Below are 15,522 nucleotides of genomic sequence, written 5' to 3'. Positions count from 1 at the left end.
AGAGGGGAAGGTCTTTTGCCCCCCTTTGCTTTGGGTATAAAAGGGCTGTGAGAAACAAACTCAGGGCAACTGTGGTACTGATTCAGAGCCCTCCTGAAGCTATCCTGTGTCTCTTTCTTTTTCTTTTATGTCTACATCTCTATTTTTCCTATCTGTTTTTTCTCAGTTCTCACTCCCCTATTCAGGACTGTTTGACATGTAGGGTGAGACCCGACATGTGGCATCTGGACAGTGGATCTGAAGACAGGGAATCCGGTGAAGGACACCGAAAGTTGAATTGAGTGCTCAGATATCAATGTAGAAGTACAGTGACTAACTCGGGAATAAATTGTATATATAGAGCAGGGTAATAATAGAAAGCTGTTTAAAGATGTTTTAAAAACCAGAGGAGCTAAAGATAGGGCTGCAACAAGTAAGGTTTGAGTTTGTGATTTTTTTTCTGTTTTTAGGTCTGAGAAAGCAGTTTGAAAGTGTGAATGTCTGGGTATGTCGTGTGGGTTTGAATGAGTGATGGCGTGAGTCTGAGTGAGTGATCTAGATATGCTGAGGATGCAGGCCTAAGTTAGGTCTAAAGTTGTAATATAACTAAGTCATAAAAGTTTTTTATGAGGTCTGAGAAATGTAGGCTTAAGGTATAAGAATTTGTGAAGGCTTAAAAGAAAGTAACTTAGGGTAGAGCAGGTATGCCCTTGGTTTGCCTTAGCATGGGACCTTGGAATCAGACACATGGAGGAGAACTAGAAAGCAGTCTGGGGCCGAGCACCCACCTCGAATCTAACAGTCCAAGAACAAGCAGTGGCTTCAGAAGCGACCACCACCAGCAGCAGTAGCAGCAGCAGCGGGAGCAACAGATGTCCCAGCGGGTGCCAAGAGAACCAGCTTGAGTAGCAGAAGTCTGCATGTGCCTTCTGCCATGAGGAAGCCATGAAAGGGAGAATACAGGCAGCCGGGGCGTTTGTGAGAACCAGACCAGCATGATTGGAAGCTGCTTTCCACAGCCTTGAGGAGCTGTAAAGCTGAAGGAGGCCTTGGACAGTGGCATTGTGGGAGCTGCTCAGGCTGATGGAGCCCAGATGCCCAGCAGCAAGGTGAAGCGCAGCCTTCATGCTGCCGGTGTGCATCCATGCAGCATCGGATGAGTGAGCAAAAGATGCAGGGCCACAGGCAGAGCAAGTAACAGAGCTGGGGTGCAGCAGCCGTGGCTGGGTTTCTTCCGGGACAGGGGTACTGAATGGAGAGGACCAAGGCAATGCTGAGCTGTGGCTCATAACAGTGGGGCAGCCGCTTGAGTTGGAGCTGCCAGAGAAGAGCCTGTGCGGCATGAGGCAGTTGAGAACCTTCAGGCCCCAGGACACCGGGACCCTGGACAGGCAGGCCAGCAGCAGAAGCATTGCAGGTGGCCTTGCAGCAGGCAAGTGCATGAGACCTCACCTCCCCAGCACCTTGCCTCAGATTCTTGACTAAACATGGGTGCATTTTTGATAAACCCAAAACTGAAAAACACAATGGGAATGGTTTGCACTATGGCATGGGCAGCATACAAGAACTTCAAAGCAGCTGGCAAACCGGGTCCTTATTTTGAGCTTTCAGTGAAAAATGTTAAGACTGGTATCAGAACTGGCTTTTTGATCAACTATGGTGACTCACAAACTGTTCTGTGTAGGAATGGAGAGGTCTGCTTTTCTACCCAGGCTCAAGATGCAGCTTTAAAAAATATTTTAAAAGGGAGAGTTATATTCTCAGTTACCACCCTCTTTATTTTAAATTTGTATATGTACTGATGAGTAGGATAAAGGTCTTGCTGCTGGTATTTTGTACTCAAGGACTGGAGCTACTCATACTTTTCACACCACAAAAACATTTTCTTGCCTCTTGATTTGGATCAAGTTATGAGAATTGTAATTTAACCAATTGTATGTACATTGTTAATAATCTAAGTAGAATTATGGTGTTAACCTGTTAATGCTAGTAACCTCTCTTATTTACAATGAAAGTATTACTGGATGAGAAAAGGGCTCACCTGAGAGGAATTTGGCATGATGCTAATGAATCCTTAGATTTGATGTGGTTACATTAGGAAATTACTGATTTAAATAAGGCAAAATTGGATTTTTGTGCAGCTAAAACTGCTGTAGACATCCTGGACCAATTTAAAAAAGCCATTCCATCTTAGTCATCCTTTACTCCTTATTTAGGAGGTATTGCAACCATGGGAACATGTGTATTGCTAGGGATTATTTGCTTACCTGTGATTATCAAGCTACTTGTGAACTCTCCGTGGAAAGCTGATTCAGAGCTGCATAGAATTAAGCTCCGCACCCTCCCATGAAATTTTCCAGAGGCTGGTAGTCAAAGATGGGTAAGTCCTTTTCACCATCTTTCATCTTAAGACAGGGCATGAATGATTGGACTCATGTACCAAAGACAGGTAAGACTTGTTGGTTTAAAAAGGCAACGTAAAATGGGCACAGTCATCTGAGATACAGAGGACCTTTAAAAAATAAATTTGAAAAGGAGAATTGTGGGGATCCCGTAGTGACTCCAGTGTATGGCTTAATTCCATCTTGACTCAAGGTCAAAGAGTTCAAGTTTGTCTTTATTCCTTAAGGCTAGATAACAGGATGTTTGGCCAAAAGCATGATTGCCAGATGTCTTGAGATTTAAGGAGGTGTTTATGCTTGGTTGTTCCTTGAACCATGGTGACATTGAGAGGGGGAGGTCTTTTGCCACCCCTTGCTTTGGGTATAAAAAAGTCTTTGAAAAATAAACTTGGGGCTGCTGTGCTATTGACTCAGAGCCCTCCTGAACCTATTCTGTCTCTCTGTCTTTTGCTTTTACGTCTACACCTCTGCTTTTCCTATCTGTTTTTTCTCAACCTTCAGCTCCCCTATTCAGGACTGTTTGTCAGGTCAGGAGCAACCTGACACATTTTCATAGTCAGTATCAATTACAAATAGATTCTTGGTTAAGGAGCAGGACTTTGTGTCCATTTACTTCCCTTTCTCCATTCTAGGATCTTGTCTGGTTTGAACTTGTGCAGGTCTTATGCATGCTGTCATAGTCTCTGTGAGTTCATATGTGCATCAGCCCTACTATGTCTTGAAGACACTATATTCTTGGTGTCATCACCACCTCTGGCTATTGAAATCTTATGCTTCCTCATTTGCATAGATCCCACTGTGAGGGGTTTGATGAAGACATGTCATCGAACATTGACTGCTCCAAAGTCTCTTATTCTCTGCACATTGCCCACTTGAGTCTTTCTGTACAGAATTCATGTTAGTTCTTGTGCTTTTTATTTTGATTTGGTTTGGTAATTTTTTTGTCTTATTTGTGTATTTATTTGTTTGTTCTGATTTTAATTTTTTTAAGTTTTGAGAGAGAGAGAGAGAGAGAGAGAGAGAGAGAGAGAGAGAGAGAGAGAGAGAGAGAAAGGATTTGGGAGATGTTGGAGGGGAGAAATAATATGAACAAAATATTTTGTATAAAATTCTTTTCAATAAAAAAAGAGGTTCTGAGGATTGATCGAAATACCTATGCATTCAAGGTAAAAAATTTACCACTGAACTATATCCTCAGCCTTGGTGCAAGTATTTTGGATGTAAACATACTGTGGCCTATAAATGAAATGTGTGTGTGTGTGTGTGTGTGTGTGTGTGTGTGTGTGTGTATGTGTGTGTGTGTGTGTATCTCAGTCTGTGGAGAGAAATGCAAAGACATATCTAATGAAACTTATCCTGAATAATAAAAGTCCACATAGCTGAAGAGTCGTTTCATGTCTACCTATGCTATTCCCACTAGATTGTCAATCTTCTTTTCCTATAGAAGCTGAGTTCAGTGCTGGAAGGACAGGTACCAGCTGTTATTTATGCCTTTTCCTGACAATTATTCTGAAGGGGAAGCTGATGAATCACCAATCTTTTATCATGAGCCTTTATTATATCAAAATATGGACTTTCAGTTTGTTCTTGAAATTCTATAATAAAGACAAGTACATAAGAGAGAGAAGAGAAAACAATATTTTGCATAAAATCTTGTACAGGGTCTTGATTTCAGTGTCTCACAAATTGAATTACAGATTCCACCTTTTGTGCCTCATTATCCAATCAAGTTTCTTCTTCTGTTGCTGAAGTTCCAAAGTGGGGATGATGATGGTGTCCTCAAGGACACTCAAAAGCATTACAAAGCACTGTGTTCTGATGATTCAAACAGCATAATTTTTTTTCTTACAGTATTATAAGAAGAAAATCCAAGATAAAAGAGCTCTTAAAGTCAAGTTTTGGTGAGTGCTTCCTGTCTAGAACTAAAACTTCAAGGCCAGCAAGGTTACAAGAAGAGGAAGCAAAACTTTCCCTAGTTGGTCACTAGGGGTGGTAGTGAGTGGAACCATTCCCTTCCCACCCCTTGATTCCTGGACCTGTGGTTCCTGATATAAGTTGTACCATATATTGGGTACTTATTCAAAAGCATATACTGCCTTGTAGAGAACCCTACTCTAGCCCTCTAGACTTCTGTCACCTAATTGATGCTATAATTTTGTCTTCAAGAGGTCATTCCATCATTGTATAGAACCAGATATATCAGGATTGTGGGGAACATGGTAAAACCAATGTATTCCATGAGCATAGGCTCACTGTCACACTTATGTGGCCATGAAGTGAGTTCTTTTGTCAGAAGAAATACTATATGCAATATCATGATGGTGGATAAGGCATTTGTTAAGTTTTGGCAGATGCGTTAAATCCAAAAAGGCAAATTCGCAACAGTATCTATTCCAGTAAGGGCAAAGAATTGTACTTTCTATGAAGAAAATGGTCCAATGTAGTCAAACTGCCAGTAGGTTGCTGGCTAGTGTATTGATATTTTGTTTGCACTCTAACAAATAAAACTTTCCTGAAGATCAGAGGGTGGAGCTAGCAACTAGTTAACCATAGAGGCTTGGAGGTCTAAACAGACAGACAGGAAGTGACATGGCTGGGTGGAGAGGGGACTATAAGGTGGGCAGAGAGAGGAGCTCAGCGCTTCTTTTGGCTGAGGAGTTGGAGAGATAAGAGGTGACTGTGGCTGCTTTACTTCTCTGGTCCTTCAGCATTTACCCTGATATCTGACTCCTGGTTTTTATTATTAAGACTGATTAGAATTCATGCTACAGGCTGGTCACACTGGGAGAATGGTGCCATATTAGGGACTGAGAGTTGTTCTCTGCTGTTGGCAGATCTGGCCTTCAGCAGTGTCTGTAGCCAGGTCAGTCTTGGTAATGGAAATCCATGTTAATGTGACCGCATATAACCTCCATCTCTGCCATTGTAGTCATTTTTTTCATAGGCCCATTGGGCAATGACAGGGATGTCTAGGGAAAGAGATTGACTATCCACAGAATGGGTCATCCTATCTACTGATGATTGAACTTTTTCTCTGCTGAAGTCACTTTTTGCTGAGTATTTACATGAACACATCCTTTGCCTATTCAAAGTAATCTATCCATGTATTCATTCCCCAAATGTCTTTCTCACCAATTTTCCAATCATGCTTCATCAAAGTTCCCAAACATCCAACCAACCCATTGGCTAAACCCCATAAATCAGTAAACAATTGCACATCTGGTAATTTCTCCTTCCATGAAAAAATGAGCAACCATGTGTACTGCCAGAATTTCTGCACACTGTGAACATTTCCTGTCATTGCTGTCTTTCAAGGTTGTCTCAGATAGAGGCTGGAGTACAGCAGCTATCCAATTCTGAGTAGTACCTGCATAACATGCAGAGTCATCCGTAAACCAGGCTCTAGTCTTCTCTTCCTCAGGCAGCCAATCATAGAGCACACCTCAGAAGGCTGTATGTGCATACTTGGGAGAAGAAGGCCTTTTAACACTATTAGAAACCATTTTGGCAACTCTTCATGTAACTTGCTTATGTCTTCAGGACCTGCTCAGGCCTAATCATATATTTACCACTTCCATTTGATAACGGATTACTGCTGTGCACATTCTACTTTATGACTTGGTGGGTCAGATAGTGCTCAGACTGTGCTCTTGACTGTCAGCTTAGACAACATGGTAACGTGGTGGACCATTGTCAAAACTTCAGTTTCCAAGGCCCAACTACAGGCTCAGAGCTGTCTCTCAAAGGGAGAATAGTAGTTTGCAGATTATGGTGAAGCTTTGTTGCAAAGTCCCAAAGTTTTCCTCTGTGATTCACCTCTAGGGGCCTGACAAAGCCTCTCCAAATAGTATCTCATCTGTCACAGCAACCTGCAAAGCATCCTGGACCTATTGAAAAGCTCTCTTCTGTTCCAGATCCTACTCAAAGTTAGCAGCTTTCAAATTCACTTGAAATATGGGTTGGAGTAATACACCTGAGTGAGGAATGTGTTTCCTCTAGAATCCAAATACACCCAGTAAGTGTTGTGCTTCTGTCTTGGTGGTGAGATAAGCAGGTTCAGACAAAGAAAGAGAGGACAATATTACAGGAGGTGGAATTTGGGATGCAGCCTCTGCTAAGAATGAAGAGACTACCCCAGGTGAGATAAACCCTTCAGAATCTAGTGGTTAAATATTCACAGCCTTGGTAGTGTCTTTCCACACATCTCCATCCCAAGTTACAGCATCCCATTCCTTATCAATCAGTGCTCTTACTTTAGCCTCTGATACCCTCTGAGTCTGAGACTTGAATTTTAGCTGTAGTTCAGCCAATCTTACAAGAGCTTCATTTTAATTTTCTGAAATTTGAGCTCTATGGTTGCTAGAAAGAAGTTTATCTCCCAGACCACACTTGGAAGACTTAGATTGTTCATGTGCCCATCAATTGTATCATTGAGTTCATTCTTTGACACTGTACTGATATTCTAGGGGTTTGTTTATTATATCCCAAAATTCGTTCATTTCCTTAGTCAGTTTATCCAGAAATTCTAGAAACAACCAGCCAGCATTACGATTTTACTTATTTTTCCACAAATTGCCAAGAGTTTTATATACAGAGTCCCTAAATTCCTTATTCCATGAAGCAAGCCCATCAGATTTTTCTAACCGTAGGCATACAGTGTTCTCCATATTACCAAGGGAGTCCACAGTAACTATAGTTGTTGGCAAATTGCCAAGCCTGCTCAAGGTACTTAGAAAATTCATACTTACTGTTCTATTTCCCTAGAAACACTCCTGGTACCACAATCTTATTAGACAGGGTTCTCTAAGGAATGTAACTAATAATTTTATTTGAGTGGCCTACAGGCTTTAGTCCAAGTAGTTCAGTGATGGCTGTCTCCAGACAAAAAAAGCAGAGGATTCAGTAGTTATTCACTCTGTGATACTGGATGTCTCAATAGTCCAAGAGAGCTGCCAGTTTTCAGTCCTAAAGGAACTGGAGTCCTAAATATGTTCTAACACCTGTGAAGGAATGGGTCAGAATAAATGAACTTCGCAGTGACAGTGGGGAGAAGCTGATGGAAGGCAAAAGCTCCCTTCCTCAATGTCCCATGTGGCATGCCACCAAAAGTTGTGGCCTAGATTTAGGGTGGTACTTCTGATCTCAAACAACAGAGCCAAAAAAAAATCCTTCACAGGTGTACCCAGCTGCATGGGTTGCAGTTCCTTCCAAATGTACTCAAGTTAACAATCAAGATTAGCCACCACATGGTATTACCCTCTTCTCATCACTTCTGTATGTTTGGGCCTTCAAGCTCTATTATTCTAGGGATATAAACATATATAATATATTATATATTATATGTGTATGTGTACATATACAAGCATGCAGTGGATATTACTAGCCAAAAATGAATAAAGTTGTGCCATTTGTTATTGATTAGTCTGCATAGGACAGTATCTTTTACAATTTTTATCATTTTAAATATTTTCATTTATTCTTTGAAAATTTCATTCACATAGACAATGTATTTTAATATTATCCACCTCTACTACTTCCCTCCATCTCCCACGAGTATTGATCAACCCATCTTTCACTGACTTCAAATCCTCTTCATTATTATTATTATTATTATTATTATTATTATTATTATTATTATCATTATTTTCATTAGTTCCCTGGCTACAATTAGTGCTGACCATGTGCAAATAGTTGTATGGGCATCCACTGGAGCGTAGACAACCTAAAAGAAGGCACACCCTGAAAGAAAAGTGACTCTTTCTCAGAAGCCACCAGCTACCCATAACTTCCCAGGTAGGAGTGAGACCACAGAAGCCCTCCACATCCATGCTGAAATTTCAGCTGCTTTGATTTTGTGCAAGTCTTGTGAAGGAAATCATAGTTGCTGTGAGTTGATGTGTACACTGGCCATGCCATACCCAGAAGACGATGTTTCACAGCTCTCCTCTGCTGTGAGATGTTCTGTATGGCAAATATGTTAATAAATAAAACACTGATTGGCCAGTGGCCAGGCAGGAAGTATAGGTGGGACAAGGAGAGAGGAGAATTCTGGGAAGTGGAGGGCTGAGAGGGAGACACTGCCAGGCGCCGCCAGGACAAGCAGCATGTGAAGATGCTGGTCAGCCTCGAGCCACGTGGCAAGGTATAGATTTATAGAAATTGGTTAATTTAAGATATAAGAACAGTTAGCAAGAAGCCTGCCATAGCCATACAGTTTGTAAATAATGTAAGAGTCTGTGTGTTTATTTTATAAGTGGGCTCCAGGACTGGCGGGACTTGGTGGGAGCTGGAGAGAAATTCCTCATTTTAATTATCTTATATTCTTTCCAACAACTTTTCTCTGAGCTTTGGTTGGGTGAAGTTTGATATAGATTACCCATCAGTGTGGGAACTATTGGTGAAATTATTAAGGCCACTCCACGTAGTTAAAAGGGAGATTTATTTAATGGCATAACTTACAAATGAAGGGATAGGTAGGTTGTGGGTTCTGGGAAAGACTCAGCGCAGTCCGGAGGTGTTCTCTGGAGAACTCTCCTCGGTCTACCTCTAGCATTCAGGGTCCAAGAACCAAGAGAGCCACCCATCGGATCTCAGGTCTTCAGGGTCCTCTCTCAGCCCCGCCTTGTAGGCATAACAGTTACCAAAACCTCAATGAGGGTTGGAACTTCCAGATCAATGCTGAAACAGCTACCCACTACATCTCCCCCTTTTGTCTAAATAAGAAGGTTCTAACCTAATACAAGACCCTATACAATAGGAATGATTATCAAATATTGTCCAGGAGTAATAAGGGATAATGACCTAGATAAGATGGAACTACAACCAATACGAACAATATCAAGCAAGAAACACATACTAAAATCCAGAGAAGTATAGAGCATAGGTAAATGGCATGTTACAAAGATCATTCCAAAAGGTGTCCTATCCTAAAGAACCTAAATCTAATACTTATTAAGTTTTATCTAAGATAATATATATATATATATATATATATATATACTAAGTTGTAACTATAACTGCTAGTCTTCAATCCCATCAAAGACCTGAGAAGGAATATAATAATACCTGAGAAATGGAAGATGGATGCAAGCAACTTTTAGGAATCTTGCAATTGTAGACAGAGGCAGCTGGCAGCCTGGGCAGTCACCTAATGTTTCTCAGCATTGTTGGTGCATTCAAATTGGCTACAGGCCTAGAGTATCTGACAGACCATTTTCAGAAGCAGGAATTTTGAAAGACCATCTTACACTGTCTTGGCAGAGCTCAGAATTCACTTTTCCTTGTGTCCCGCTTGTCCAGAAAGGACAGCATTTGTACCGTAGGCAGTCGAGGCAGGGGCAGTTCTTTGCCCAATAGGCCATTTTGTGCCAAGAAGACGAATTTTTAAATGGAAATGTCTTAGAAGTCCAACATTTTCTCAGGATCAAATTGGTGCTGCCAGGAGCAATTGTGTCTCATGTTAACAGAATTCTAAGTTATTTAAATACCATATTCTCTAGGTCCATGAAGTGTTTGAAGATTACCTGTCCATCCGACCTATGTATCTGTAAATCTGGATAACCTAACTAACATAACTCTAGAGATGACAAGCATAGGTAACTATAAATCTATAAATCTTATCTACCTAAATAACCTAAGGACTAAGGCTTCATGTAAACAAGGTAAACAGTCTGTAAGCAAATGCACGGTAAAAGGATGATGACTTCAAAATTGTGACAATACACAAAATATCTTTAACAGAGGTAGGAATGTATAGTGCAATATGCAATATAACAATAATCCTAATTATATATCAATATACAAAATATCCTAAACAGAAGTAGAACATACATACAGTATGACAGATATAAATTTACATTTGTATCAATATACAAATATTTTAAATAAGAGTAGAAATATATGTACCTTATAACAAATATAGTTCTGTATTTGTATCAACATACAAATTATCTTAAACAGGAATATAAAAATAGTTTACATTTGTATCAACATATAAGAATCCATAACAGTGCAAATAATCTAAGGCTGTTATTTTACTAAATTTGTTTACTAGTATATATAATAATCTACCATAATATCTTATACCTATCCATTCCAATTTTTTCTTTTTTTTTGAGACACTTTTCCTTTTCTTAAGGAGAATACTGAGTCTAATATTTTCTTCCACCCCCAACCCTATAACCATCATCCATAACCCTGAGAAATAAAACCTTTAGGAGAAAGGGCGTCATTTTGGAACAGCTACCCACTACAGGGAACAGTCACAATTCCTTATTCTCAGTACTTTGATCAATTATGAGTCTCTGCATTAGCCTCTATGCATTGCAAAAAAAAACTTTTCTAGTCTAGGTTGAGAGTAGTACAAATCTACAGATATGACATACATATTAAGAAGGGAGTTTGACAATATGTTTAGCAAAGCACTATAGTAGTTTCCCCCTGGCCTTATGATCTCCCTACCCACAGTCTTTTGACCAGAATACAATACCAGACATGAACCTGCTCTTGTGGAGCAGGCCTCAGATCCAATCAGAATGTGGGCAATTTATTATATAAGTATCATGCCATTATTAGACCAATTTTAACAGTTTGACTGATGGGTCTGTATTGTGGCATAAAGGGTCCAGTGATGGGTAAGTTCTTTGATTTCTTTTATTCTCCAGAAACATGTAGTGTTACTTCTATGTTTCAGAAGACTAATCTGTAAAATGAGAATAATCACATTTATACTACAAGATCACTTTATGGCTCACTGAGATTATAAAGTATTTAGCAAAGTACCCAACACTACAAAATGCTTAGTCTATTATGATAATGTAAAAATTGATAAATTGCTCTCCCTATGTCATGTTGCTAAAAGAGAGCAATCACACTAGCCAATGTTGCCATATTACCTAATAAGGCATCTTTCTAATTATTTTAAATTCAAGTAGTGATTCGTAAGTAATAATAGGTGTGACTGTTGCAAAATGTGTTTACATAGAAACTCAGAACTAGTAAACTTCCACCCCTAAAGTAATATGGCTAAAGATCTATCAAATTTCATAGAGTGTTCTTGAGGACTGGAAATGTAGCTCAGTTAGTAGAATGCTTATCTAGCTTTCATAAAATCTTGGGTTCTACAACAACACACTATAAAAGTGAACAAGTGGTGCATCCCTGTAATTTCAGCATTATGGGTGATGAAGAAAAGAAGATCAGAAGTTCACAGCCATCCTTAGCTACAGAGTGAGCTCAAAAGGAACCTAAGCTACATGAGACTCTGTCTCAAAAATTCGTTGTTTTAAATTATCAATTTAATCGACTATTACCCTACTGCAAAGCCTCATACATCCTATCAGAACAAACATGAATTTTAAACTGAAAATGCACTGGGCACAAAACCTAATTGCGCTACCTTGTCTTGATTTTAGAAAGGTAACTACTTGCAAATATATTTACTTTACTATAATAGTAATTGCAATATGTATTTCTGAGTTTTTGAAACAAGAGTGGTTTTGTAAAGAGTGGTTTCCTATACATAATAATCAACATCATTTTAGTCATTTTCTTATTTTGCATTGAACAAGCAAATCAACAGACTTTTGCTTAATTGACTTTCAGACACTTTCAAAACTGTGAACCCCTGAGATGGGAAAGAAATCATATACACAAGGGAATCTGAGCAGGAATAAGTTGCCTGGATCTCCCTGTTGTCTGCTGTTGGTTATGAGTGTGAGAGTCTCAGGTAAGTGTTCTACCCTAGGTGGTGACAGTAGAATCTTTCTGGTCTCATTAGTTATCTTTCACATGAAATACATAGGGATCTGCCAGCAGATGATTTGATCAGTTCTTAGAATATCTTATTGAATACTTACCTGTGACAACACCTATTACCTCTTGGAATTATCCTCTGGTCTCTAGGTTAATATCCAAGCCTAAGAGAGCCACAGAGCCCACTAGCAACTGATAACCTGATGAAAGGGAGTAGCTTTCTGGTTAAGTAGCAGGTCTCAAGAAAAAAAAATTGCTTCTGAATAAATGTTAGCTACTTAGCAAACCTCAATTTGGTAATTTGTGAAAATATTGCCATTAATACTTAAGTACATAGAATATGAGTGATCTAAGGAAGAAAGGAAGTATTACATATGAAATACTGTACTTGACACAGAGCAAATTATTCTAAATGATCAATTATGATTTCTATAAATGAAAACTATCAAAAGAAGCCAAACAAATTAGAATCAAAAGATGTTAAGATTCAGATTAAATCCAGGAGTCTTCAGGGTATTTTTTTTCCAACAGAAAATCTTTGTGTAGTTACAGCCTGTGTTAAAACTATTTTTACTTTATATGAATTGTTTTACAATAAATGACTCATAATTTCATAGTAAAATTCAACATGATACAAACATTGCATTTTGCATTTTATTACATTTTATAGTGAAGATGAAAAAATTAAATTAATGGGATATTGATATTAAATAACTGTTGGTGGTCAGGTGAGAACAGATTAGAAAGGGATAGGAGAAGGGTCAGGGGATAGATTAGAGTGGACTTCTTGAACAATACATCTTAAAAAGTCACTTGAAAATGTATTAAAAACTGAACTATGAAAGTTAGACCCGTAAAGATACAGGAAGGACAAGTGTTCCATCAACAGGTAAGGACAACTAAGAATGCATTGAACACGTCCTATTCAAGGGCAAAAAGAGGGTAAAGGCAGGAATGGAAAGAAGAGTGTGGGGTTCTAAGCAGAGCAGTAATGGGGCCAGGAACAAACATATGGCCTCAGCACCTTTGTGAGGATTATGAACATTTCTCAGAATAGGCTGAAGAATGACTCAAGTGTTTAGAACAAAATTATAAACTGTTTAGAACCATAATAACATTTACACATAACTACTCTGGATGCCATGTTGACTCAACTCAGGTGAACACAAAGGTATACAATTGCACGTAGACTTCCAAAATAATACAGGTTAAAAACAACAACAGTGACTTCATGGAGGAGGCATATGTTAGAGCAGTGGAAAACTGGCTAGATAGTGGGTATATTTTGGTCAGTAATCAGAGGCAGTGTGAAGCTAGAGCTCAGTAGAGAATATGACTGAATGAATTTCTGCAATGGGAAATGATGCCTCTCTCCTCAGTGTAGAAAGTGGGGAAGAGGCAATGTACAGAACTTCCCTTTTCATCATATTCTCAGATGACCTCCTATTAAGGATATTAAGTATGCGTTTGAACTCAAGTACCTGAAGTGTATGGAAGAAACACAATCAAGAAGTATAGCAATAAAAATCCTTCACATGTGTTGAGCATTTAAAGTCATCAGGATGTATTCACCAAGGACTGATGGGAAAGTGAAGGAGGGGAGGCACAGGAATGGACTCATGTGTCTCTTTAAAATTGAAAAGCTGGCATAATGATACTAAGAGGATGCAGTAAAAGGAGGAGAAAAGCAACTCAGGCAGCTATGAGAACCTGGTGATCTGACAAACAGTTTGGTTTCCAGCAGAAAGTAGAGACAGCCATGTCAAATACTCTAGAAATCAAGTCAGAGGAGACTCAAATGTAATTATGTATTTAGCCACATGAGGCCACTGAATTTGTAGTGAAGTAAGATTCTGACAGCCCTCATGCTGCATTGAATGTCTTTGTGTATTTTACTCAGAAATAAATCTGGTTATTAAGATTGATATTTAATAATATGAATATGAGTTGAGTGTAAACTACTTATCTAGTTTTTAATGACCATACACAAGAAAAACATTTTCCAGAAGTTTTATTTGGTTACTAAATAAAAATTATTTCTAAATGAACCCTTAGAGTGTTGCATCTGAGATTTCCATGATTACCAGGAGGAATAGTCTGATTTACCCTTTTGCTAATTTTTTTTTCAGAACAGTCATTAGAAAACATTCTCCTTTTTTGTCTTCTAAGGTGAAAATCTTTATATTCATGGAGAGGAGCAACCACACAGTGTCTGAGTTCATCCTCTTGGGATTCACCTCTGACCCTGTCATGCAACTGGTCCTGTTTGTGATGTTTCTCATCATGTACACATTGACTGTGTTAGGAAACAGCATTCTCATCGTATTGATCTGCAATGACTCCAGACTGCACACACCCATGTATTTCTTCATTGGAAATCTGTCTTTTCTTGATCTCTGGTTGTCCACTGTCTACACTCCAAAGATCCTAGTGATCTGTATCTCTGAAGACAAGAGCATCTCCTTTGCTGGCTGTGTGGCTCAGTTTTTCTTCTCAGCTGGACTGGACTATAGTGAGTGTTACCTGCTGGCTGCTATGGCTTATGACCGCTATGTAGCCATCTCAAAGCCATTGCTTTATTCTCAGGCCATGTCCATCAAACTATGTGCATTTTTTGTAGCAGCCTCTTACATGGGTGGCTTTATTAACTCTTCTATCATCACCAAGAAAACTTTTACCTTTGACTTCTGTAATGACAATGTCATTGATGACTTTTTCTGTGATTTGCTTCCCTTAGTGAAGCTGGCTTGTGGTGGGAAGGATGGATACCAGGCCCTGATGTACTTCCTTCTGACCTCCAATGTCATGACACCCATTGCCCTAATCCTGGCCTCCTATCTCTTCATCATTGGCACCATCCTGAGAATCCGATCTACCCAGGGCAGCCTCAAGGCCTTCTCCACCTGTTCCTCCCACCTCATCTCAGTGACCTTGTACTACGGCTCAATTCTTTACATCTACTCTCGCCCCCGTACCAACTATTCTTTAGACACAGACAAAATTGTTTCAACATTTTACACAGTGGTTTTCCCCATGTTGAATCCTTTGATATACAGCTTGAGGAATAAGGATGTGAAAGAGGCTCTGAATAAACTCTTTAAGTAAATCAAGACCATTCCCTTATGAGAAGCACAGAGAACATGAAATGTGCTTACTTGAGTTTTGGTAAGGATGCTGCTGATCTCACCCATAATATAAGTAAAAGTATTTCCACCATTCCTGTAAGACATTTCAGGAGACCTACTACAGAAAGTAGGTTAATGTATGTGATAATACTTAATTATAAAATATGCAGGCTTGTGTTGTCACATTATCTTAGACTACAAACAAAACACTGCATTATCAAACATTCATTGTCGAGCTTTGAAGAGTGACAGCTCACTACTGT

The 15,522-nt window shown here is 39.2% G+C and overlaps 1 protein-coding gene across 1 annotated transcript; it reads left to right on the top strand.

The window, feature by feature from the left end:
* The first annotated feature begins 14,321 nt into the window (after positions 1–14,321).
* LOC131908202 (olfactory receptor 9G19-like) lies at positions 14,322–15,239 on the top strand. Its single transcript, XM_059259250.1, has one exon. It carries the CDS (start codon positions 14,322–14,324, stop codon positions 15,237–15,239), a length of 918 nt encoding a protein of 305 aa, XP_059115233.1.
* Positions 15,240–15,522: the final 283 nt, after the last annotated feature.

Source organism: Peromyscus eremicus, chromosome 4 (assembly GCF_949786415.1).
Source record: "Peromyscus eremicus chromosome 4, PerEre_H2_v1, whole genome shotgun sequence".
NCBI lineage: Eukaryota > Metazoa > Chordata > Mammalia > Rodentia > Cricetidae > Peromyscus > Peromyscus eremicus.
The sequence above is the reverse complement of the archived record's forward strand: the minus strand, read 5'-3'. Positions and strand labels throughout refer to the sequence as shown.

What these genes read in the sequence shown, in the direction of transcription:
- LOC131908202 (XM_059259250.1), top strand. Translation starts at nt 14,322, where the DNA reads ATGGAGAGGAGCAACCACACAGTGTCTGAGTTCATCCTCTTGGGATTC.